Below are 27,371 nucleotides of genomic sequence, written 5' to 3'. Positions count from 1 at the left end.
AATGGAAATATTTTGTGTCATCGGATTGGTTTTTGTGACTAAAACAAGCTACGATGGCGGACAGTATCTAAGCTGTGCTCTCAACCTTGCTGTTGACCAGTACGGTGAAGTGACCGCCCTCCAAACTGTCTCCAACAGGCTTCTTTAACCCCTATCCTTTTACCCCTTCACTTGGATAAGATAAGAAATAAAACTTAAAAATAACTTTTCTCCGTTTCATCAAACGTTGAACACCGGGACGACCTTGTCGTCAGTTTTTAATGGACAGGATACCTTTTCTCATGTAATGAACGTCGATGGTGCACTTTCACAACTTAGAAGATGATCATAAAACGTCTTATTTTTTAAATCTTTTCATTTTGTTTGTTAAGTTTGACCCGCTGCGAAGGTTATTTTCTTTACTGCAAAATATTCAAAGAACCCGTTCCCACAGTGAATCTGCTGGTCCAGTTACGGAGACTGTTCTGGAGCAACTGATATGATACCGAACTAAATAAGATGAGGATGATCATGGTGCAAACCATTTTCTTTTCCTTACGTTTACAACAATCTATTTATGTTACCACTTATTTTGTCACATTCAACGACAACATTTCCCTGAGCAACAGAGCAACCCTGTGTTCATCTCATATGTTGTGGAGTGTGTTACAAACAGCAGATCTCAGTGCGTGAGTGGCTTTGCTTTCAAGTCATATTTCCACGTTTTCAACCAATTTAATGTCAAATGTCAAATTTTTCAACGTCAGCTGTTTACTACAAATACGGCGCTGACTTCAAGTACTCCGGAATAATAACCTTGAGAAATTGTACGTTTCTATCTGAACAAAATAAGGCAATTTTCCACCAGCTCGACGGCTGACACCGCACATACTGGGGTAATAACATTGGGCGGAAAATCACACTGGTCCACATCCTCGCTGTCTGAAGCCAACTGCTAAATCTGATAACATTAAATTGTCTAAGGCTTTGTTTGTGTAAGAGACAATCATGTTTACCGTCCACCCTAAAATGATCATTTGCAACCACTCTGGTATTTTTTCCTGCCCTGGAGATTCATTTGAGTTGCATAACCACCGGCTCACACTGATTCAGGGATCAAACATTCATTTACAACAGTATTTATTTATTATATTTAGTTATCCTCGCTCATTGAATGATCATAGTTGATTTTTAAATCTTTCTTTTACAAATGAATATGAGGCCAGTTCTGGGGTTTAGTGCTCATCGCGTTATAAAGCTGGCTTTACACCGGATCCGACAAATGCCAAGAACCAACCAAAAGTCTATTCGTTCCTATGGATGAGTCGGATTCCGCACACGTGATTTTTAGATAGTGAGATTTCTCCGTCTGATCGAGAACGCGTTCAAATTTTTCAACTCTTGTGAAAAGTTTTGGACCGATGCTACGACCCGAAGCCACTGTTGCTAAATAACCGCTAAGCGTCGTTGTTGGAACCTACTTTAAACTGCAAGTTATTGTACATATATATGCTTTAAATATGTATATATATATATAATTAATGTTGGATAGTGCCATATTCACCATGAATAATGAATAATGAATGAATAATCTGCTAATAACATTTTTGGAGCTTGTTTCAAACACTATATGAAGGACCCTTTTTAGCGCCCTGTCATTCAGTGAAAATGACACAGGGAAGTTTTGGAAAAACAGAAAAAAGAAAGTTGCAAGAAGAGATAATAGGCTTCGGTGGTGTGGCGGAACCCACAGGAAAGCCGGCTTGACGCGAAACCTTTAAACACAGTTCATCCAATGACCACTAGGGGGTAGGACCCCACTCTCTCGTTTTCGGATTCAGTGTAAAGCCGCCTTAAATCGCCAGCTGGATGAAACCTAGATTATCGATTTGCACTCCTGAGCTGAAAAACAAGATAACCCCCCCCCCCCCCGCTGACGCCATGTTTCTTATCTCGTATTTTCACGCTTCCTGGAAAATGGACCGTCTGTTTTGGCAGCTGCTTGCCAGTGTATTTAGATCTGTGCTCAGGCTGTTTGTTATGACAGTGACCGTCTCCAGATTTTGGGGCCTCTGGAGTTTCTTTTAACAGAACAGGACGACCATCAATCACCATTCTCTGGGATTTCTTTTCGGGTCCACAACAGCTATAACGTTTTTTTCTTTTCTAGCCCCATACAACTTTATATTTAATCTGAGGGCCACTGCTCATGAGAGTAGGATTGGCAGATGCGATGTATTGGGGCTGTTTTAAAGGCGGTATTATGCATGTTTGCGTTCCGTCGCTGTGAGGTTTTGATGGTTTCCAATCACTTCCATTCCATTGCCTGAATCTGCCCAAAAGTCTGTGCGTGTGTGTTGTACAAAGGTTTGCCAGAATTATTTCACTGTTGCACACAACTAATCATCCGAAATTGGCATTGCATTGCGGTCCAATAAAACATTATTTGCCTCATAAATTTGCCTCCGATAAAAATATTTTGGTCGACGCCTGCAGTTTTTCTTCGTAACTCAGTTGGTAGTGAATTTAGCAGAACCTGCCGGGGAATGTCCTGACGCTGCTTCACAGAGCCGCCTTGATTTATTTTTTTCTCCGTGGCAAAAGCTCCCAGGGGTCGAGTATAAAATAGACAATAGTGGAGACTGCGCTTCCCTGGGGGCAGTTCAGGCGACGCGGTTGGAATATTCCAGTCCGAAGTATAACAAAAAAGGTCTATATGCATCTAGAGGGACAGTCTGAGACGAATCTCCGATGGCTCGATGTCGGCCTACTCAAGAAAATACAACAGAAAAACGCCTTTGAAGGCAAAACTAACATTTTTGGGGCATGTAGAGGAGGATGAGCCTTTCATGGCAGGTCTAAACGATAGTTTGCATCCCTCTTTTGTTAAAAGTCCAGTTCTGACTTTTTTCCCCTTTTTGTTTATGAGAAGACCGGAGATAAGATCAGAGCACGGGAAATATTTGCGGTCGCTTAACAGGAAGCAGACCACACTCACTTTTTCTCTTCCACATGTGAGTCATTTTCTTTCTCCTGAATTAATCTTTATTTGTTCATGATTTAATCTCGTTGAGTCTAGAAGAGTGCGTTTTTCTTCCTCAGTGACTAGACCATGAGTCACAGCATGGACAATAAAAAAAATAAAAAATAAAAAAAAAAGAGTAAGCGGCGACAGTAAGCGGTGCACAGTGTTTAATAACTAAACGTCGCTCAGACCCCAGGGCGCTGCTTAAAATTTGCGACCGGTTCCTCGAGTTTAGAAATGTTTCCACGCGGGGATCAAGAATGCTTTCTATAAACAAGTCTAGAACGGAGGAGCAGCGGAGCTGGTTTAAAAGGCCCGCTGCTTTCAAAAAAATAAAAACACAACTGTACAGTACACGCCACAGCGAGGGGGAGGAGATCCTCCCAAATGTTGACAAATGTTGGAAGTTGATGCATCTCCATGCTGAAAGCCTTGACGTACACGGGATAGGGACGTGACGTCACCTCGCACTGATGAGTCCTAGATAAGTAACACATATAATATAATATAAACTATATAATAAATAGATATAAAATAATAAATATGCAATATCGGCATATACAGAACATCTACCGTATATCTATCTAAAATGCACACGTATCTATCTAATAATGACGCACAAACTCCTAACACCGTCCATTAAAGAAAAAAAGGCTTTTAGAGGTTAATGTTCCTGGAAGCTCCTCAAAACCAACTTGAACAAATACTCCCCTTTTAAATCACACATGCGGACAACATCGTGCCGTTGTGCTGAGTGTTTACATGTTTAGTTTGTGTTCAGTCCGCGTCCCTCCCACGAGGCTTTCAACACCGAGGCGAAGGGAAGCAGCCGGCGTGTGGAGCTTTCACGTTAACAACGCAACTAAAGTGTTTCTTGTTTTATATATATATATATATATATATATATATATATATATATATATATATATATAAAAACATTAACAAAAATTATATATATAGTTATATATACAGTATATATTCATATTTTTTTTAATGTTACATCCTACGTGTAATTCAACTCTTCCTCACATTCAAAGTCCTATAAGTGCAACTGGGAAGTAAGCATCGGTAGTTGACCTCTGACCTCTCCCATGCTCGCCAGATGATAAATCAGGGTATGAGTAGGAGAAGGGGGGCGAGCGGGCGGGCGGGTGGGGGTCTTAGCGTGGATGAGTTATAAGACACTGTGGACTTTCTAGTCTGCCAACATTTCAGAGCAGGAGTCTGGAGACTACGGAGTAAGGCACAGCCACACACACATTTATAAACAAAGGTGAGGAGAGATAGGCCAACGAGTACATACATCTCTATGTCACAGCTACCCTCCCCCAGGCCTGTTGTCTGACCTAAACCAGAGACATTTAAAGGCATTTGAAGGAGAACTCTGGTAGTTTGTCTAATCCCTGAATCTCATTTTCACCGGGAGTTAGCCCAAGCAATCGGCTTCAGAATCTTCTTAAAAAACTTGATCTGATCCCCGATGCAGTGGGGTGCTTATGTGACGGAAGCTGTTCTCTCAATACTGGATAGTTTGTAAAGGACTCTGATGCCAATCACCGGGGTTGAATCCCAATGAGTGAGAGAATAAAACAGCGAATAACCGCTCAACCTCGTTTCTGGCGCGTGGTTTGTTGCGGTCATAACGGATGCTGGGTCAGGAGATTTGGACCAGTCTGTTAAGTAATGTCATCAACCAGTCCATATGTTCTATTCAAGGCATAGTGAGAAGAGCATTCCTGGCATTTTAGATGACTACACACTGGAGTTTGAAATAGAACTTGAATCATGAAAGGAGGATATGAAGCCTTAGAATAGTGATTGGCCAATTGCAGCCATTGTTTCATGGTAAGAGAATAGACGTTGGGACTTTTCTTAGGGCTGGGGGATGAACAGAAGCTAATACCTCTAGACAAAAGCTGCTGGACTGTTCCCCGAGCATGTTGTGTAGTAACTCAGGGGTGGGAGGACCGCGTGCCAAAGAAGAACAAGGGCGACTCAGGTTGGACTACACATTCCAGCCGGTGGCCGGTTTCAGAGAGGGGCGTGGTGGGGTGCCCTGTGCCTCATTGAAAAAAGATGAATATTCACTTCGTCCGCTGATTCGGTACCTCTCAACTCAGCCTTCAAAGGTGAAAGGCGCAAAATTGCTCACAGATTATCTAGTGGTGAAAGTTGAGGTCTGGCTTCAGCTCACGTTCCATTCCAGGTCTCCTGAAGGCTGTTCTAGTCGCCATGTGGCTCATGGCGCGCGCACTACCAGAGAGCAGATATAGTTGTGCATTGCCGTGTGGATGCCGTGGCCATATCCTCCTGAAACTAGGGGGCCCTGTGCCCAGGGAAGGATCTGAATAACTAGAAGAGTTAAAATTTAAATACAAAGTGTGTGTTTTATATATAGTCATGAGTTTGTGCAAATTGTCGGTGTAAACATTCCAAAGAAGTGGCGAGGTATTAAAACAGTCAAAAATCTTTGGACAGAGACGGTGCCATCTCCTCCCTAAATTCAACACCATCCTGTTATTTTTGTGGTCACACATGGATGGATCGTACAGATTGTACCTGCAGACCTCTTTGCACAACCGTCCATAGGACGCGTCCGTCTTGAATTACCTGAAGCGCACGGCGCGGAGTTCCAGAAATTGGGAGGTGCACGCCTACGTACAAAATCAAAAGCTGCGCCGACTATAAACCAGGCTTCAACACCTCAGAACAAAAGCTCAAAGTGGAGGTGAGAGCCATGTGTATACGATGGCTAGAGCCAACAAAGTGGGCTTCGCTCAATGCCCATCTGGTGGTTTAAGGATGTTAAGATGTTCTTTCTCAAAATACCAAAGAAACAAAACCAAAAAACAAAACATGTTCTAACAGTTGTTAGGGGAGATCAATCGATGGGGTTCAACATGTGTTTCCCAGATGAAGATGGGAGTCCAAGACATGTCGTTTAAAACTCAGCTGGATCCAAGGCCTTGATACATTGCGTCTGGCAGAAATAAAGGCTTGTGTATTGTTGGCCACTGATGGTCAACAGTGATGGTAAGTCAGCCGGTTGCTAAACAGAGCCATATGTCCCTGGATCAGATCCAACCAATCGCAGGAATTTTCACCCCAGGAAGCTCACCGGATCACATTGCTTTACCATGAGGCCCCAGGGGGCCCACTCAGTCGCAGCCAATGAATCTCCCTGAAGGCCACTGATGTATTGTCTTAGGGCATTAGGATGGGAATGCAACTGGACCATAGGTGCACATGTATTCTCATTAGTGGCCATTTTGGATGTTGTTTAGTCTACGCTCTAAATGCCAAACCGTTTCCAAAACTCAAATCTATGAGATTGAACCTATTGAAATGAATGACATTGTAAAATGTAAAACTGTATGTTGACGGCTTGGCACTAGTTGCATGTCCTCCCAAGACAAAACCCCACCCAAACCAAACTTAGATTGGGCACTGTACATGGGTAGTTCCACATGAATTTCCGGTGGGCAAGGGGAGTGAGACGCTTTATTAATGACTGAACTGGTCTGAACAGCACAGGACTCACTTGAATATTAATCGATGGACTTAAGTGCATGGGGACCGATGGAGCTTCTGGTTGGCTGAATCACCATCCAAGGAAAGCACATTCACTATGTGAATTCCCCACAATCTGTTATGAATGTGCAGTCCTTCTGTTAAATGAGTGTGTAAATGACATTAAATGACTTAAAAGCCCGGATTCCTTCCACCCTCGGCTTAAACGTTGCTCTGTGTGGGGAGCATGGTAAACACGGCCAGCTGGGTGTGGAGGGAGGAGGTGTGCTTGGTATGCAGAACATCATCCAGGGGTTGTCGGGCGCCAGGGAAGAGGCCGGCGGCAAATCAGACATCAGACAACATATACGAGCATCAGAGCAGATGTAAGGCTCAATAAATGATCTCCTCTATAATATAACTATATTATGTGCAATACAATCTCTTTTGGCTATTTTAGTAAAATGGCTATAAAAGAAAGTTGGAAACACTTTGCTTCACTTATAAAACAATGACCAGGTAGGCTTTCACGGTTTGGGCTGCATAAAGGCCTTCATTTTGCATTAAAATTTTGCAGTAGTATTTGTAGAGTCTTTAAATCCAAGCAGCGGGGTTACATTTTTTTCCCCTTACACTAAAATGGAGATAAACTTAGGAGATTAATTGTTTTAAAATCGGGAAGAGGATCTTTCTTTGCCTACCACACATCTGAAGTAATAACTGAACGTAGAGGGGTGGGAGCCTTTTTGATTTTTTCTTATTTTTTTATGATCAGCTCTGTTTCTCAAGGCCTTTCCCTAAGCAAGGAGCGTCTTTTTCCCCGAGGTGTGGCTGGATTTGTTTGTTTGTTGTTAAGGCTGTATACAACGGGTGTTGTCATCGTTGCCCAAGTGAACAAGGATCACTTTCCCATCTTTCCTCCCCTGGAAGGAAACTGGAAAAGCAACAGCTAAGCCCCCGCCCATCCAGTTTGAAACATTGTCGAAATCGCCGAAAACTGCAAAGACACGACCACAGGTTCAGTTTGGTTAGAACATAGGTTAGATATTGGTTAGAACCTTTGACCACTTCTCTTTGTTTGTCGTCCCAGTACACAAGGCCCTTGCTGACAGTGCTAGGTCGACAGGCAGGACAGTTCAAGTTTGGCCTTGAGAGAGCCGTGAGAGACGGCCGTGTCTGCATCATCATACATTAATTACAGCGTGGACATCACTGTTAGCAAGAGGATCCGAATATACCCGAATGAGAAACCATGGATGAACAGCAAAGTGAAACTGGCTGCTCTGGGCAAGGGACACTTATATCAGGAGACACCTCAGCATCGCCATAGCGAACCTTAAGAGAGATATCAGGTCTGCAAAACACAACTACAAACTACGGATAGAGGAGGAATTTAACAGCAGCTCCAACCCGCAGAGGATACGGCAGGGCATCCGGTCCATTATGGATTACAAAAGAAAAAGAAACGCACAGCATACAGCATACTGGCAACCTGGCAGAGGAACTTAACTTCTTTGCTTGGTTTGACAAAGACAATAAGCAACCTCCAGTTAGTTTTAAACTGTTGGGAGACCCACAGACTCTTGTCCTAGGCACTCACAAAGTGCGGCAGGACTGCCGCGGCATCAACACACGGAGAGCAGCTGGGCCTGATGGTGCCCATGGGCCTGTACTCCATGCCCGTGCTGACCAGCTTGGAGAGGTATTCACACACATCTTCAACCTCTCTCAATCCTATTGACAGTCGCCTCAAATCCATCACAATTGTGCCCATTCCAAAAAACCCTATGGTAACCTGTCCCAATGACCATTGGCCAGCCGCTGTCACCCCTGTAATCTCAAAATGCTTTGAACGACTGGTACCCACCAACACCAAAGACATTGTCCGACCTGATCCAGACCAACACCAGTTTGCCCACCAGGCAAACAGATCGACTGAGGACGACGTCTGTGTGGCTCTCAATAGAGCCCTTTCTCATCTGGAAAGACAACACCTACGTCAGATGCTCTTTGTCGACTGCAGCTCGGTGTTTAATACCGTTATGCTGAAACAGCTAGTAGACAAACTCTGTGCACTAGGACTAACTCCGTCCATATGCAACCGGATACTAGATTTCCTCAACAACCGCGGCCAGATTGTCGGACTGGGCCAGCACACATCCTCAACCCTCACCCTGAGTACCGGCGGCCCCCCCAGGGCTGTGTGCCGAGCCCCCTCCTCTGTGCACGCTACACGCACGATTGCCAACCCAGCCACAACTCAAACACTACTGTTAAATTTGCGGAGGATACGACAGTCATCGGGCTTATGTCAGACAATGACGAAGCCGCATACGGGGAAGGAGGTTCAGCACCTGACAGAGTGGTGCGCCACCGACAACAACCTGGTCTTAAACACCAAAAAGACCTAGGAGATTATCGTGGGCTTTAGGGCTTACTAAGAAGATCACACACAGTCACGTCCATGTCAACAAAGAGTCCCTCGCTTCGAGTTCCTTGGAGTCTCCTCAGCCATGGTGGGTAAGGCACCTAGGCATCTGAGCAACTGGGCACCTTGGCACCTAGGCACCTAGGCTAACGACAGCCAACCTCCCCCAAAAGCTCGTTGTAACTGTTGACATTATATTGGTTGCGTTTGTCATAATTTGTATGCCTCCAATATTTGTGTATTTTTGTGGAACCACTTCTAACTGAGTATTGATTTAAGTTGCTGTCGTTTATTTATATGCTGCTTAATTTGGTAGGACTTTATTTTGAAGGCTCAGGTGGAGTGCAACGCTTACTCGAGTCCAGCCAGAAGCAGCGAGCACAAACTTTGTGTATGCGTGTTTGAAAAGTGAACTGGTCAGGAAGGACTTGAATATATACGACATGAATCGTCGGGAGAGGATGTAAATGGTTTCAAGGAAGATTTGAAGTCTAGTTCCCTCCTTGTAGCATGCAGTCAACGAGGTATTTTGTTTGTTTGTATTTTAACCACATGTGCATGCTAGTATTTTACGTTAAGCTAACATGGTGTTTATATGTTCTCTTCAACTGTGTGTTAAGTTTTCACGGTGGAATTGGAGAGAAGTCTTCAATAAACCAGTAGCAAGGGAACCACTTGTGTCTGCCCGAGCTTCGAGAGATTTACACTGGTTGTCAACCTTTACAGATGCACCACAGAGAGCATCCTAACTACATGACAGCCTGGTGCAGCAGCTACACCAAAGCTGACAAGAAAAAAAGCCCTCCAGCGTGTTGAGAAAACCCCACAGGAAATTGTTCTCACTGGAATATCACTCGAACATCTTCACAGCACGCGCTGTGTGAGGGCGAACAACAACTTAAAAGACATTACACACCCTGGACACCATCTGTTGAGGCTCCACCCATCAGGCAGGCGCTTGAGATCAATACGCACAAATGGACTGAAAAGCAGCTGTCTTCCAAAGGCTGTGGCACTACTGAACGCAGACATCTCAGTCTGACAAGACCGATGTGCTGCCATCATTGGGGCATGTGCAATTTATTTACTTACCGGTCACTCGAAGACACTGATTATGTGCTACACTCCTACGCCAACCTCACCCCATTCAACACCCCAGTACACATCACTCAATATCTGTTCACCGCACCTTGAATACACTTTGGCAGGTGCTGCTGATCCTTTTCCCCTCGTTCTATTCTGTTTGTATTTATACTTTATATTGCTTACATTTCACATTTAATTGTTTAGATTCTGTAGTTTTTAAATCACTGGTATTTATTTATTTATTTATCTCTCATCTCATTCGTGTCTTATTCATCCAGACTGAATCTTAAGTGGAAAGCGATTATTTTGTTAAAAAACAAAAATAAATAAATAAATTCCCATTTCTGATGCAACAGTTAAAGACAAACTCTAAATTCTAGGACTTAGTGGGATGTAGTGTATTTCACCCAACACAGAGTATAATTCACCCAATCTTATGGATTACCCCCCTGCAACAGTTTAAAACTAAATCCCTTTTTTTAAGCAAAGTGCCAAATCACTGGGCTATAAAGTGATTTCAAGCATCAAACAATGTTAACAGCTGGTTTATTAAGCTTTTTTAAACTCAACTAGTCCTCTAGTTTGAAAGGTATAAAACAAAACAGCTCAAACTATGCAAAAACAAATGCATACTTTGTACTTCAGAACATATCTTACAAAAGTGGTACGTGGCTAAATACCCATTTTTTTAACTACATTGGACAATATCAGCCGATATATATATATATATCGATCACAAATCATAAATATGACACACTGCTCTGGGTCTCCTGCTGGACTCTCATTGTAATTCCAGATTGATATTCTCCACTTAGCAAAAACACATTTATCAATCTTCATTTCAAAATTTTATAGACAATCCATCACAGATTGATTTCCTATATGAGACAGCATCAGCTCAGGTCAAAGTGAGATCAAACCAAAAAAAACCAAAACGTGTACAATTGTCCAACTGCAATCGGACCATTGTTTCATTGGAAAAAAAAAAAAAAAAAAAAAAAAAAAATCAAAATTGACCGACCAGACTCCTACTTGACTGATCAGTAGGCAAGGGAAAACACCCAGTGCCAGAACTGAGAGACTATGTTGTCAATCAAATGGTAACTCAAGGTTTGTACAGAATAGGAACGAGTGAAATAACCTTTTAACAATTTGTGCGTATACCACACTTGTTGAGGGGACGGTCAGGGTAATTATTTTGATTGGACGAGGGCAATTGTTATGGATGATGATAGCATGTACAGTGCTTATTGGGTTTCCAATTCTATCAGTGCCCTATGAAAATAGTTGTTCTGCTCCCTCCTGCAAACAGACAGAGATATATATATAAACCTGCTGATTACACTGAGTCGTGGCAGGGAAGATTTTCTAACTTTTTTTTTTTTGTAGAAATACTGGGAATACTTTTTACATTTAATTATAGAAAAACAAATAATGTTTGGCATTGAATAACTTCTATTTTCCATCGCCTTGTGAAGAGAAATTGTAATATGGATTACAGTCCTGGAGAAACAACAACAGCAACAATATTTATGGGAATCGCCACCATAGCTTAGATAGTCCATGGCGGTGCTACCAGAGGTCCAACATTGTGTGTTTGTCTGTGTGTGCGGGGGGTGGACTAGGGCTGGTCTGGGCCATCCTCAGCAGGGCTGGTGGCTGTGGCCTCGTCGTTGCTGCTGTCCACTTCCTGCTCCATCATGGCGCTGTCCTCCTCCAGCTGCTGGCTGGTATAGTTAGTGATCTCCAGGAAGCCGCTGGGCTCCACCACCACGTTGGACTGGCTGGAGTCGGGCAGGATGGAGTACTGCGGAATCACCTGGGGGGGAAAGGGGATCTTAGTTCTGGTTCCACTTGGATAGTTCATTGTCCTAACGAGTCCCAGCAAGCAAGATGGTACATTTCAGGGAAATGTGAACCACTGGGATGGAGTTTGTAGCTGATACACAAGACATATGAGAATCGCCAAGAACACCAACCGCCTTTTTAAAATACAGGTAAACAGCTGATTTAACACTTATTGCTTGCTCATAGTGACTGTAAATAGTCTAGTGATTTTGAAGATGTTGTCAAAAATAATAACTTGACTGTCTTATCACAACAGACATACATTTTTAAGTCCACTGCATCACCAGGTGGCATGCAGCTCACCTCGATCACGTCCAGGTCCTCCTTGTCCCTCTGAGCGAGGCCCTGGATGCGGCTGAACTGGCTGTGCCCCGGCTTCGGATGGGAGTGGTGCACGGACGGCCCAGAGCTGCTGATGAACTGGCCCGAGTCTAGCGAACCGGACACCGCTCGGACCCCGGCCTCCGCCGCCTTGCCCAGGGGGCTGCAGTCGCTGGAGGAGTCCACCACCATAGGCTCAATGCTTGGGTCAATCTCTGCCTCCATCATGGAGATCTTGAGGATGTCGGACACTGAGGGCTTGCCACTGGGGGGCCCTGAGCTGGACTCTGCCGGGAGCAGCTTGGCCGCCGCCTCCGCGCTGCTGCCGCTGCTGCTGCTGCTGCTGCCGCTGCTGCCGCTACCACTGCTGCTGCCACCACTGCTGCTGCTGCTGCTGGTGCTGGTGAAGGGCGGCGAAGGGTGGTGGCTGCCGCCGAAGGTGATCTTGGTGACTGTGGCGCTCTGTGTGATGATTGGCTGCTGTATTGACATTTTGGGGGGAGGTTTTTTAATTTCTTATTTTAAGAAAAAGCTCAAGAAACGAAAGCAACCTGATTGTATGAATAAGTTTGAATTCTCAGCGAGGGACGCTTACCTGTCCTGAAGAGGTCTTTTCTGCGCTGACGGGGTGGTGGGCCTGCAGCGGGGGTGGCTGGGACATGGGTGTATGGATGGGCCTGTGGTGGGACGTGGGGGCTTGCTGAAGCTTGGGGAGCTGCGGCGTCAACGGGGGCTTAGTTGGAGAGGCCAGGATGTGCACCTTGGCCCCCGCCTGGCTTGGTGGGGAGGGCAAAAGCCTCTCCTTGGGGCTATGAGTGAGGACTGGGGTCTGGCATGGTTTAGCCAAGGGCAGCGGTTTAGAGAGTTTCTTGGTCAGGACGGGTGTGGGGGAGGAGGATGAGGGCTGGCTAATCTGGGGCCTGCTCTGCAGCTGTGGTGGTTGGTTGGGGGTGGCGGAGGTGGAGATGGCGGGCTCTGCCTGGCTCAGGGGGGGTGGCGGCGGTGGGGGGCAGGAGGATGCAAGCGCTCGGTGCTGCACAGGCTCGACGGCAGGCTGGCTGGACCGGTAGAACAGGCCTGTCTGAGGGTCTAAGGTGTCTCCCTCTAGTTCCCCGGCCTCCAAGACGCTCTCCGCTTTACCGCGGCTGTCAGAAGGCTAGCACAGTCACAAAGGTAGAGAATGACTGAATAACTGAATATGTGTTTGGTTGATAAGCTAAGGCTAGTGTGGGCCATCGTAACTTCAACAATCAATGAAAAATATTGATATTTCCAACATCCAGCACCTAGCATATCAAGCACTCCAATGTGAATGTACAGTATTTACCAACTTTACCAAGATTTAAAATGAGATATTTTTGCAATAGACTTCCTGCAAGCAGTCCTCCAAGGAATCATGACAGCCCAGTCTTTCTTGTTAAAAATCAGCCTATAACAGAAAACATCCGTCCTCAAGTACTACGAACACTGCTACACTATAATCACCCATTACACATGTTAATATGCTGTACTACTCCCTCACCATGTGGCTGAGGTGTAACGCCGGGCCAGAAGAAGAGGTCTGGACAGGCTTGGCGACCACAGTCAACTGGCCACTGGCTTTTAGGGGCTTCCCAAGCTGCTGAATGGAGGACACCACCACGCTTTCATTGTCTGCAGACAACCTCACATGGTTGATTTTACCTGTGCAGGTTACGTGAAAAAGGAAAAGAAAAGGCTTAGAAGTGAGATATTCATCATTATAGTTTAAGCGCAGGATATGTTTTCTTTTTCCAATATAATGCTGCCACTTTTAACCATAAGGATGAGCCATATGGAACCATAAGGTAACTAGAGAATTTGTACATCATTTGGAAAATTAAGAGTGGGGACTATTTTACTCAACATTCATCAAGGCTCGCTCAAATAAAACCAAAACCAGTTTCGGGATGCAAGAGGGGTTCAGGGGTGGGGATGGAAAAAGGAGATTGACAGGTCTGGGAATGAGTGCCATTTCCTCCGAACAAAGAGTCCGCTGCACAGTCCCCATAACATTTGCGAACGCCTGCGGATGGTCAATTTGTGCAACGAACAAATTAAGTATTAACGTTTGGTCCGTTATGGCGGCAGTCACAAAAGAACAGGCGCTGATTTGCCCTGACCTTTAAACCATGTAATGAGTTTAAGGTTAGGTTACTTCAAATAATAATATAAAAAAAAAAATAAAAAAAAAAAAAAAAAAGTTGTACCTGCGGTGAGGTACTCTGTGCTGGGGTCAGCCTCTGACGTGGAGGGCTGGGGCGACTCAGGACTCTGCCTCTTCTCCTGAGCCAGCTGGATGGGAACCACCATCTGACTCAGGTCTATGGTGTGCTGCCGCAGCTTTGGCTCTCCCCTTTCTTTCACTGTCACGCAGACACACACACACACACACACACACATAATAATCGGAAGGCAAACAATTCAAACAGGTTATCTTACTATGGAGGACTTTTGCCCCCCCCCCCCCCCAAAAAAAATAATATATAATAATATATATGTATACGATTGACATTTTTCTATACCGAACAGGCAGTCTGTGTAGGGGACACTAAACTATCCTGCATAAGCTTCTCTGCCTCTATGATGGTTTAACCATGTCCAGACCAGACAAATACCATCTCTCTGGCTCTCAAAACAAACACAATAAACATTGTTCCTCGGAACACGTCGTGTTTACCCAAACCTCAGCGTTATCATGCAACCTGAGACTAGACTGACACCTGGTTGCTGTTGACCTGGTACTTTACCCAGCCATATCTCTGGCAGTATTTAAGCCAAATGAGGAAGTAAGAAAAGAAAAATAAATATATTATACAGCGACTGGGGTTTTCCGTTCCCTCGGACTGGTGGAACATTCTACCCTGGTATGATCATGCCTCTGATATTTTGTTTTTGTGCTTTTCTTGGGATTAAATCTTTTAAAACTGCATTATTTTTTATAAGGAGGAGGGAAACAGTGTCTGATGTTCTGCCATCTGATCTGACCAGCTTGAACACACTTTGGTTTTCATAACGAGTCATCAAATCTCTTTCCAACAACATTAATGCCAATTTAGCACCTATGTGGCCGGCCATTTTGAGAAATCTCCGCCATGGCTCTCAGGGACCAAACCCGCGCGCGTCCACGTATCTTTTATCTTTTCATAATATATAAATCTACAACCATGCCAAATCTGACACTTTTACTGCAAAATAGCCAATTATTATGGATATTTCCCCTTCACCTCCCCACTACCTGTATAAGGGGCGGCAGTTTTTAGTACTTCACACTATCGGTATACATGCAAACCAGATTATAAGTTCGGTTTCATGTAATAGAGCCGTGAAACATGTGTCGGTGACATCTAAATGGTGAATCAAAATGTTGTGTACTCAAATAAAATAAATTGAATACATGTTCTGACCATTATTGAGCGAAAAAACAGCAAACACTGACAACACGAAAACCAAAACATCACCAGACAGGCGTGCTCACCTGTGGTCTGCTGTAGTTCGAGCAGGGCCTTGATGGTGGAAGTGGCAGAGTGGGGTTCCCCTGCCGCCACCTCCTGGTAGATGATGGTTGTGGGGTTGGATTCCACTGCCACTTCCCGCTCAATCCAGTCCTGCTCCCTGGTCAGCAGGTGCACTACAGGCTGAGAGTCTGAACAATGCACAGAGACAGAGAGACAGAGAAAGAGAGAGAGAGAGACCCATGTGGGATGTTGAAAATATTGTTGCAGGTTGTACGAAATTCTTTTTCATAGGATACAAACTTTAAACTTTTGACACATGGCACTCCATGAAATTTCATTGCCATATTTTTGATTGGTTGAAGTATTTATTTTCTATGGCCAAAATCTTCATCGTATTTTCATTTATAGAAAATCTAACAACCTTTGCTTTCCAACGAATTCCAAAATAATGAATTCCAACTAACATTTCAAAATATAAAATAAATAAAAAATTATCAAGTCATTTAGCATTGCTACAAGGGAGATGTTGCATAATGAGTTTTGTAAAGCTTAAATAGTTGCAGTCAGGCTGTACCTAACCCCATGTATAATTTTAATAGTGCATTTGCATAAATATGCTATGAAATATTGCAAAATTCATGCATACTTTCAGTAGTCATGGCAATGAACCATGACCTTCTGGATACATTTGAAAGAAGCTATTTAGATATCTATATGCTTCTGTCCCTCACCCCACCCCCATTATACCCTAATGTATAAAAAAAACAAAAAAAAACCTTCAGGACACCTAATCCTAGTAATTTCTCATTTATGCCAGGACATGCTAAAACAAAATATTCCAAAAGTGGTTTGTAAGGATAACCGTTGCCGATTTTTTTTTTAAGTAGTACTTGAAACAATTTAAAAGTTCTGGCCTATTTAAAAAAATAATAACAACAGAACAACATTGAAATCTGCATCTCATAATTATGCATCTCATAATTAAAACCCAAAGGGCATCTTATCCTGGCATTTGTTTTTGTTAATATGTAATCATTATTAAGTTATTTTCCAAAGCCAGAATGAGCTTATGTCCAATTTATAGTTGGTTGTATACAGACTAGATTTTTCCATGCAGCCCACGCACCAATGACTTTTATATTTTTCCTCATCCCTTGCTTATTGCCATTTAAACATCTCTACGCACCCTGAGCACTGCTGCTGTGGGAGGCCTCGATGGCGCCCTCGGGCCCGGAACCCTGGTTCTGGGCTGTGTCGGCGGAACGCGACACATGGATCGTCTCGCTGACCAGCTGCCGAGTTTGCTCGCTGACCACCGCTGCCGTCTGGAACACCGGCTTGGGCTTGATGAGAACCTGGAGAGGGCGGGGTTTAAGGTCAACGGCCAGGGAATAAAAACACACACACACAAAAAAAAAAATTAAATAAATAAATAAATAAAATAATAATAATCATTTTAAAGTTGTGATAGCATTTTACAAAGGCAACACCCACACACTGCTAGGGCTTCTAGCTGAACGCCCTTTCTTTCTCAACTGTACAAGTATGGAATGACTGAAAGTCCTAAAAGAGTCCAGTTAGTGGTGGGCAGTATATCCAAAATTTACATGATAATATTATACATTTGTAATGTAATATCGCATTAAACATTCAGTCCTTCAAGTATAAAATTATTGTTTTTTTAATGCAATACAATTTTTGAATTTTGGATAATAACTGTACGGTACTGAATCAACAAATGAGTTACACCTGACGCCAATTCACAGAGTGTTCCCATCCTCTGCACATTCCTTCCAGGACGAGGGGAGAAGGCTGGAAGGGAGGGAAGCTTTAGGAACAGCTTGAGTGCTTCCTAATTACTGATGAAAAGCTAAATGATGAATTCACAACACTCGTTGCCTTCTTAAAACGTCTTTTTTGGTTTTTTTCCCCAGTAGGCATTGAAATATCAGCCACCTGTCACCATCATTTGTACGAGTGGAGGCACAAAAAAAACAAAAAAAAAACGGTGTGAAAACACAATGTTTAAAGCATCTTCTCCGGTAAATTAATGAATGAAGTAATGGAAACTGTTTTGATAATAGATCATCAATAAATTAAACAAGTTTGAGTGATGTCAAGTAGATATTTTTGTCACCAACAAACAACAAATTTCTAGGGATCAAAAATTTGAAAAAGCAAAATGTTTTGAGGCAGGGATTCCCAAGGAATTGCAGGGGTTCTGCAGCAAAATTATAGTTTGTTTGCTTGATTTGTATGTTTTTGTATTTATTTTTCTCAAAAATATATATTAATATATAGCCCATAATGAAGAGAATATTACTTTACTTAATATTTAAGGAATGCTTAAAATCAGCTTGGACATGAGTTGGTTGTCAAGGTTTGAGCCGGCTGATGAAAACGAAAGCAAAAGGGAGAGCCATACCTGTGTCTTGCCCTGCTGACCGTAGACTATCTTGGTGGGAATAATCTTGGTGGCGGTGGCCTGAGCCCCAGAGCTCATTCCCTTGGGCTGGGTCACGATCATCTTGGTGATGGGTCTGGAGGCTGTGATGATGGCCGGCTTAGTGCCCTGGACAGCCTGGAGGCTCTTTTCGCCCTGCCGCACAGGACGCACGACGTTAGAAGTATAATATATTGATATATTCATTATATGCAATGGGGTAAAATTATAAGAGTGAGATATGTTCATATAACAAAATCCAGCAGGGAATAAATTAATTTCTCTTCAAATAAAATAGGGGCATTTTTGAAAATGGATGCGTCTTACTAAAATTTGGAAAAAAATTAATAAAATAAAAAAGCTTGTGTTTCCCAATTGATTTGTTTAAGAAAAGGTGAATGCCTGTTCTCTTTAATTTTATTAGTATTTTATTTCCAAATTGTATTCAACACGACAAAAATAATTCTTAATTTATTAGTCTCTCTTTTTCTTTTTTTAAGTTTATCGCTGTGTGGCAACTGACCCCGGCGTTCAGAAGTGTTGTAACCACGTTCTTGCCAGGAAGGCCTTGGATGGTGGCTCCTTTCCCAGTGGTTTTCTGAACCACGATGACATTGGGCTTGGAGGTCATGGGTATGGTGGTGATCTTTGTTGTTGTGCCTGGAGAAATAAAAAAACAAACAAAAAAAAAACAAAAAAAAAAACAACAACAAAAAAAACCCGTTTGGGATATACACATTAAGCGATTAAGCCAAGACTGTAATTCTTCAAGGCTCAGCTAAAAACTCAACTCCATAATATGGAAAAGGAGGCTCTTAGAGGTGACTCACCGGACACAATGTTGCTGCTGATGATCTTGCCACCCAGCGTTGCCAGCGACTTGGGGACCACCGTGATGATGCTTCCGCTGGTGGTCTTGACGTAGGTCGCCCCGGCAGTCGAAGCCGATATCCTGGCACTGAGGTTGGGGCTGACTGCGGGTCTCGTGTAGGTTGTCTGGGTGGCTGCATAAAACAGTTTATTCTCATTGAGAATACCTATATATACACTACACTATACTAATATAGTAGTAGTAAACAATAAAACTCATGTCCAAGCTGGTTTTAGGCATTCCTTAAATATTAAGTAAAGTAATATTCCCTTCATTATGGGCTTGAGTTTTTATATATATAAAATATAATAATATACTGAATTACCTAAAAATGTCCATGTAAAATATAAGCATTTACAGTATGCATAGTATATCACAAAAACCTGTAAAAGATATCATCAAAAGATACCAGAGTTCCTCCAAAGGAGCTTTGTTGTTCTTTCTAGAATAGCTTTGAAACGTTATCAAAAAGGTCACTTCCTGCGTTGCCCCTGTTTTTTTTCCAGTCTGAAAATTGGGGTAGTAATTGAATGACTATGGCGACCAGTGATAAATAAAGTCCATTCTCCCCACCACTGAGCTACTAAGAAGAGGAAGAAGAAAAAAAAAAAAAAAGGAAATACTGGAGGTAGAACTTAAAGGAAATATGTAACCAGCCACATGGATTCCAACATGGTTTAACTTCATTAATAAGTTGGCTGCACAGCACAACAGGGAAGATTTAACCGGGGCACATGTAAGATGTAAAATACACTTTGAGGCATTTTCAGATTAAACTTAAACATCAAAAAAATTGGTTCTGGCACCTGACTAAAAAGCATACAGCTTTGTAGTGGTCACAAGGTGGCTGTTTTACCCATGAACCACTCAAACCCAGTACTATCCAACACAGCAGTATTTTAACAGCTTTCATGAGCTTGGAGGCGCCGCCATCTCTCGCTAGGGCTGTCGACATTGGCCAAAAAAAAAATCACGTTTCAATATTTCTTCTGAAAAAACACACATGTTTGAATATATTTTAATATCTAATACAATTTATAAGTGTTATTATTCTAGATGTATTTAATTTACTCTGTTTCCTGCTGCCGAGCGCTGCGGAGCAGATCGCTTCTAAAAAAGGTCTGCCCGCGTTCTCACAGGCCGGCGGCAAATGTACCGCGGCCCGGCACAGGCCGGTATTGGAAAACCTCTACACTAGAGGACATTCCAACTCGGGCGGCTTGGGACAGTGTACCTCAGCTCAAGCTTGTGGATGAAATATTTAAATCGAGAGACACAGACGCTGGAGAGCAACGGACGGAGCAGAAGAGCGCACGGAGCAGAGCGCACCTACAAAGTACATTCACTTGCGCACACAAAAGAGGATGTATGTGGACGTTTGCCCGCAACATTCAGCTGAAAAACTGCATATCCCCCCCCCCCCCCCCTGGTATTTTTTCATTTTCTTTTTTTACAATTCGAATAGCATTTGAATATCGAACCATCGTTTGACAGCCCTATCACTCACACACATAGACATACCTGTGGGTTGGGACACCAGCTTGGTGGTCATGATGGCTCCGTTGCTGCTCACCACCATGATGGGTGAGGAGCTGCTGCCCGACAGCCCCACAGAGGAAGGCTTGGGGAGGATCTTACTGGGCTGCATCTGCTGGGTTATTATCTTCACGCCTGCACTCAAACACAGCACGGACAATATGCTTAAGAATTAACAAGAACTGAAAACAAAAAAAGGTACACATTGACAGTGAGTGAGATGTATATCATTTTGAGTCAAGCTCGACGGTGTAGCTTGACTTACATCCATGCATGCATACAGCCAGCTCTGGTCTTACTGGTCTGTTGTCTGGGACTGGTCTTAATGGTCTCACCTAGACCATTAAGATCGCATTGAGCTCTGATAATGCGGTTGTAATCTGTTGTTGGTTTGCACAATCATATGAGATCTGCCACTATTGTGATAGACAGACATTCTAGGTAGAAGCTCTTTAGCATAATGCCTTCACATGTCTTCCCAGTTACATACACAATTTGATAGTACCAGATTTAGATAACAAATAAAAAATCATGAATGCCATATGTTTGTGGCAGAGTTTCCATTATCCAGTATGGTTTTTGACCGGGAAAACCTGTTCAAGTCCGACATATTCAAATCTCTCCGGTCATAATGTCCGGTGAAAATAATTCCCTCTAAGCACAATTTGAATTTGTGCTGGGTGATGAAATGATTACGATACTCACCACAATATTTTTTTCCTCTTAATAAAATAGACCCGATCATTTTGATGAAAACAAAAATTCTGCAGGTCCGTTCATTTCCGCGTTCGGCAAGTTGCAACCGAAAGCCAATCAGTTTGGATGATCTAAAGCTGACCTTCCACATCTAACCAATCACGTTTGTTGATATAGAAATAAGCCCTGCCCATTCCCTCGTAAACAGATGGCGCTTGTAATCACAGAGGGAGCAGTGACAAAGTGCAGCGTCCAGAACTCGGAGGACAAGCAGAAAGATGTATTGTGACAACACTGACACATCCATCCATCGTTTGGCTGTTTTTTTGGATATTTAAGTTCTGACCCAAAGCAAATGGTAAATATCCATTGTATAAAATATGTTGACAAGACATGCAACACCACAAACTTTCATTATTTAATCAGACCTACTTGCCATATTTATTTTGTTTTTTGATTTTATCAAAATTGTATTTCAGTAAAATGTTAAAAATGTTAAAAGCAACTGCACTTGTTACTTATTGATCACGAACAGAAATTATGTGATTTCAAATCGTAATACGCATAATATTTATTTATTTTTAAAACGGTGTTTTAACTAACGGAACTTATTTTATTTTTAATATTTAATAAAAAAATATTATAAATCGACTGCTATAAAAGCCTGCTTATCAATTGTTTTTAACCTGAATAGATACAGATGATATTTGACCGAAATATCTCCCATTTGTCCAGGACACGTTGACTGGCAACAATCTTTCTCTACCCGAAACTCTGGTTTGCGGATGTTGTGAGAGCATTTCATAGCACAGATTGACCAATAACTTTAAAAACTTTTTAACCAACCTGTAATGCCTCTCAGGGCGGCTTTCTCACCTGACTCCTGCTTGATCTGGATGGTGGGCTTGGAGCCGGACGAGGTGGTGGTAGATGAAGTCTGCGCCTGACCTTGGCTGATGGCAGACCCCCCTGCAATGGAGGACCCCTGCTGCTGCTTAGGGAACTGGGCCAGGATCTGGGTGGGAGTGCCCACCAAGGTTTTGGGGGATGGCAGCCTGGCCGAAGCCACCTTCACACCAGCCGAAGAGGCGCCTGCAGAAAGAAGGGGGCCCAAGATGGGGTTTTTTTTTAGGTGTAGAACTGAGTGAAATTCCACTATTTTTGTAAATTGAGTCTATTGAGTGAGGCCGCTATTTGTATAGCAAAATGTGCAAGCTCATCTTTAATGCCATTGGTCATTATTGAAGCTAGCTGGTAGTTCAGTATTGGTGATGATCTCCTTTGTTTATCCCTGGGATTACTAACCGTACCCCCATTTTGTGTTTGACAAACAATGATCACTATGAGATTTAAGAAAAGCAAACTTATCAAATAAAAAAAAAAAAAAAAAAATCCCCTACATTGGGCGATGGTCGACATGACGACTGAGGGGCTGGACGACACCACTGTTGTCACAGCAACAGTGGTGCTGGGGTTGGACAAGGGGCTGGAGCCAGCGGGGAAGACCACCATCTGCTTCTGGTGGGCAGCTGTCAACATTGAGGTGGAGACCAACTTGGAGACGCCCACACCGCCACTGCTGTGCGGGTGCGACTTGGACAGGATGTTGGGTACAAAGTTGGAGCTTGGTGACGTCGTCACAATGATCACCTGATCCAAAGTGGTGGAAAAACAGAAAGGTGGTCAAATGGTTACTTAAAAAAAGTAATAATACAAACTTGGGAATATAAAGCCTAAATAAAAATAATAATAAATAAAGAAATGCTAATATTCGCGATTAACCACAGCAATTATTTCTCTCTTGGAGATATTTGTTGGTATTTTGCGCCTGTTATTACAAACCAGAACTTGTATGGGTTCAATGCTGAACACGACACCTACGGCCCTTTTTTAGTGCCAATCACCTTCTGCGTGGTGGTGTTGGTGGTCTGGATGCTGGGCTTGGTGAAGGTGATCTTGACAGGCGACAGGTGCGGGGGCAGGGAGTTGGCAATGCTCTGCATGATGTTGCTCATCTTGGGACTGCTACCTGTCGGCGTCGGCATGGGGATGCCCTTGCATACGGGTGAGGTCACCTTGGCGACCTCCTTTAGCACCACGGAGGAGGAGCCGGACGAGTTGGTACGCCTCCGCTTGCGGGGCTTCTCGTCCTCGTCTGAGCAGCTCACGCCTGCCGGGGGGTGGGGTTATCGTTTCCATTGTGTTTTATGTCTTACATATGAGTCGAAACAGAGTGTCTGTGATGTAAGTTAAGAGTTTTAAAGACATTTTAATGCTTTAAAATGAGGGCATTAATCTGAGGAACCAATTTGAGATTAAAAATTACTAACTTCAGTAAATGCACACATCACACATGCAGACTCACTTTTCACGTAGACAGTGCTTCCACTGGGCAGTACCACCACGTTGGAGGCCGGGCTCGGCGGCCGCGGGGATTTCACTGCGGCACCCCCCGTCGCCGTGGCGCTGGTGGGCGTACAGGTGGTGCTCGTGTAGGAATAGCACACCACCACTGTCGGGCACGTGGGAGAAAGAAAACAAATCAAAGAATAATAATAAAAAAATCACTTGAAAATATTCACTACAGTTGAACTGTGTTGTTCAGTAGCATGCTATGTCATTATGTTGTTGTAGCTTTTTATGCCCAACATTTCTCATGACATTAAAGTGGGCCCTGCCTTCCTTGTTGCCCGTCTCAGCCGGCAGCAGTAGCGAGGCGTTTTGACTGGCCGTGGCGTTGGCGACAGCATTAGCCGTTACAGTAAAGGCCGTCTGTGGAACCAGCCTGGGCATGAGGGGAACCAGTCGGCGCCCTTCGATGGACCACTCCGAGGCGCTGTTTGGACCGGACATGCTGTAAGAGGGAGGCATAAAACAAAACAACAGGCGATTTTATTACTGCCACTCTTCACTGAGAAAAACCCCCAAAACATTCTCAACTTTGTGGACGAAAGAGAAATTCTATCTGATTCTGTGGCAAACATGGATATAGGCTGATGTAAAATTTTATTAAAAATTGTTCTTTTAAGGTGAGTCCCAGGAGACACTGGATTGTCGGACTTACTGTGCTACATAGAAAAATGTTAATAGACGCATACTTTCATCCTTTATCCTCTGTCCTAGGTCTTTATTTGTGGAAGATATCTATTAATTTTAATTATAAGAAACAACTGGTGCCATTGAATTATTTTTTCATTTAATTATTATTCAGCATTACCACTGTAATGGTGGTTACCATAAAAACGCAACAAAATGCCTGGATATTTCTACACTCACTGATACGCAATTGTAGTGAGACGTTCATCGTTGACAGCTCTGCGGACCTCTGCACGATGACGCTCTGTGGAGATTCTGAATGGGGGGGACAAAAAACATTCCATGGATTATATACAAATGTATATAAAACAATTTACAAAAGACAAAAATCTATCTATCTATCTATCTATCTATCTATCTATCTATCTATCTATCTATCTATCTATCTATAAATAAAATGTATTTTGCTGTGGTCCCTGCAATTCCTAGACAGACCCGTAGGAGGCTACAGATCCCAGTTCGTCATAGTTAAAGAAAACGTTCAGAGATGTCCAGAAAAAAATATTGCATCTTAAATATAATTGGAATCTTTGGACAGGGTCTTTCAGTTTTGATCACTCAGCATGCAAGTTAGACAGTGCAGGCGAGAATTACCCAAGAATTTTTGTGAGCTCTGCGAGGAGATCCTTCTTGTCTTTTGTGAGATCTCCTTGGGCTCGCAAGGCACTGATCACGCCAGCGTAGGCCTCCAGCTCTGTGAAACAAATACAATTATTTCTCTTTGTAAATGTGGGCGCGGAGATTTATTTATTTATTTATTTTGGGACTTTGAAAACACAGAACATAAAATTTGTGACCTAATCAAATGTACATGACTTTTGTCGTACGATCACATCGAGATTGTGAATTATAAAAAAAAGAACGAAGGTTTTAATTGCCAGAAGCACTTTGACAGACATTTTCACATTTATTAAAGAAACGAGCAATCAATGATTTTCTGTGATAACACAATCTAAGAGCTGCCAGCACTCTCGCTGCACCTTACCCAGTTTGCGGAGGATTCTTTTACACTCATCCCTGCCGAGGTCAAGTAAGGTGGGCCATACCACGGGCATGGTCCCAGTCAGCAACGGCTTCTCCAACTGAATCATGGGCTACAACAACAACAAACAAAAAACAAACAAATAAACACACAAACAAAAATGAACAACTGTTGTTCCCTGTACTTTGGCGGGAAAAACTAATTTGTACTCGACGTAATGAATTGGAGGAAAAACCTTTGAGTGCTTAATAACAAGTTTGCTATCTTGATCAACATGTCCATCTATTGCTTTTGGCCTTCTCTCCCCCCGCCCAACGTATGATGATATTGGGGCCTGTTCCTCACGAGAGAAGCAGCCCAACTCTGGATCCAGGAACCTGTCATATACCGCTTCTATGACTGCAACTCTCTGCCAGTTGGGATACCTGGCTCTCCAATTAGGCCTCCGAAGCGTATCCACAACGCTGCGGCCACATGCTGTCAACTTTAATTCTCCAATATCAGCTCCTCTTCCAGGATCTACACTGGCTTCCAATCTCCGCTCGCATCAAATTTTGACATAATAGTGATACATCAACAAGCCCCTCCTTATCAATCAATCAAGCATCTATCAAGCATCTGTTTAGAAGGAGTACTACCTTCCACACTTGATCATATCAGTGGCTTGGCTGAAAAATCACTGTGAAGCCAGTTTTGTTCTGAAAAAACTATCAACATATTGTGTCAATATATGAAACACATGGACTCTCTATAAAGAAATTACGATTTTTCGCACCATTAACATTATTCCCTTAAACCCAACAAGACTGGAAACATGGAGGATAGGAAAGTGAAGGGAAACCTGGGTAACAGTCGCCCTCAGGAGGGAAGGACATTTACTTGTTTGTTGCTCCATCCAAATGTTTCCACAAGTAAATTGTTGCTCAGGCTTGCATTTCAAATCCTGCCCATTTTAAAGCCTGGTTAGGTGGCACAAATTACATCTGCCTCGCCGAACAACCTTGAAGAATGCATAGGATTTACAACTCCTTTCATTTGGTGTGTTCAGTGCAACTACAACTAGATTTATTCTAACAAATCACTTTTCATCCTTTCGGCTGTCTGGCATGCAACTATCTGATTTCGGTGGAATTGTCTGTCTGTCAATATAACCATACAATCTGAAACAAACTAACGGTGGGTTACACATTCTGTGGCTAACACCCCTCTGCCAAGTACCCCACCAAACCATATTAATGTCTCTCCTTACTTTGTTCTGCGCGGCTGCCCTTTTTATCACCTCACTGCAAAGTAGAGCATGCTGTATGCCACAAACAACCAACTATCTGGAATAACTGTAGTGTAGTGGAGGCCTTGCGGGCTCCCACGATGGTCGCAACTGCTATGGCGCCATAATGACACAGGAGGTGATAATCACAGCTAGTTGTGTTGGTCTTGAAGCGACATCATTTAACTTTTTGGGCGATCGCTCGGCGCCGGGTCGGTCACTTTGTTTTCATTTATGCACCGCAGATCGATGTGCGCCGACCCGATGTCCAGATGATGTATTGCGTTGCGATTAAAACAAATATTGATTAAGTGCTTCGAGGAAAATCCCTAACTCGGAAAACGTCTTTAGATTGTTAGATTGTGGATGTTTACTAACGCCATCACGACAAGCCTTGGGTCCGCTGTTTGGCTAGCTGATGCTAGCTGTGTAGCTTACCATCAATGGGTGGAATAACTGGGGGACACTTTCCGCTTCCAAACGAATACCGCTGACCGCATGACATTTATCACACCAATAGTTACGTAAAAAATAAACTGAAGCGGTGTCTAATATGGTCGCATAAAGGCCAGTCACTCCTTGTTGTTTTCCTGCTCCAGGACTAGTGGTATTCTCCTCCAGCCATTTTTTCACTTCTCCTTCGTGGGAAATACGGTGCATAATAGAGGAACCTCGCGCTGAGCGCCCCCTACAGGAAAAGAGCAGATCCGCTTCAGGGGAAAATCCTTTTTTAGATTAAAAAAATAAATAAAATAAATAATAATAATAATAATAATGATAATAATAATAATAATAATAATAATAATA

At 43.1% G+C, this 27,371-nt stretch overlaps 1 protein-coding gene across 1 annotated transcript; it reads right to left on the bottom strand.

Moving 5' to 3' along the window:
* Nucleotides 1-10,557: 10,557 nt before the first annotated feature.
* Nucleotides 10,558-27,104, bottom strand: emsy (EMSY transcriptional repressor, BRCA2 interacting). Its single transcript, XM_080014279.1, has 20 exons — nt 27,003-27,104; nt 25,301-25,409; nt 24,910-25,009; nt 24,496-24,570; nt 23,898-24,073; nt 23,585-23,731; nt 23,124-23,389; nt 22,620-22,869; nt 22,096-22,311; nt 20,509-20,658; nt 18,947-19,120; nt 18,640-18,776; nt 18,099-18,272; nt 16,860-17,028; nt 15,694-15,861; nt 14,426-14,581; nt 13,720-13,880; nt 12,793-13,353; nt 12,180-12,677; nt 10,558-11,847 (listed from the first exon to the last, which is right to left on the bottom strand). The coding sequence occupies exons 1-20, from the start codon at nt 27,003-27,005 to the stop codon at nt 11,650-11,652; spliced, it is 3,888 nt and encodes a 1,295-aa protein (XP_079870405.1). The 5' UTR covers nt 27,006-27,104; the 3' UTR covers nt 10,558-11,649.
* Nucleotides 27,105-27,371: the final 267 nt, after the last annotated feature.

The sequence above is a fragment of the Zeus faber genome (assembly GCF_960531495.2).
Source record: "Zeus faber genome assembly, chromosome: 14".
Taxonomy (NCBI): domain Eukaryota; kingdom Metazoa; phylum Chordata; class Actinopteri; order Zeiformes; family Zeidae; genus Zeus; species Zeus faber.
Note: the sequence above shows the minus strand (reverse complement) of the source record. Positions and strands in the feature narration are given on the sequence as shown.

What these genes read in the sequence shown, in the direction of transcription:
- emsy (XM_080014279.1), bottom strand. An exon ending in CATGTCGACCATCGCCCAAT is followed by an intron (nt 22,312 to 22,619) that starts GTAGGGGATTTT and finishes TTCTTTCTGCAG; the next exon opens with GCGCCTCTTCGGCTGGTGTG. An exon ending in CCACAGCAGCAGTGCTCAGG is followed by an intron (nt 15,862 to 16,859) that starts GTGCGTAGAGAT and finishes TGCATTGTTCAG; the next exon opens with ACTCTCAGCCTGTAGTGCAC.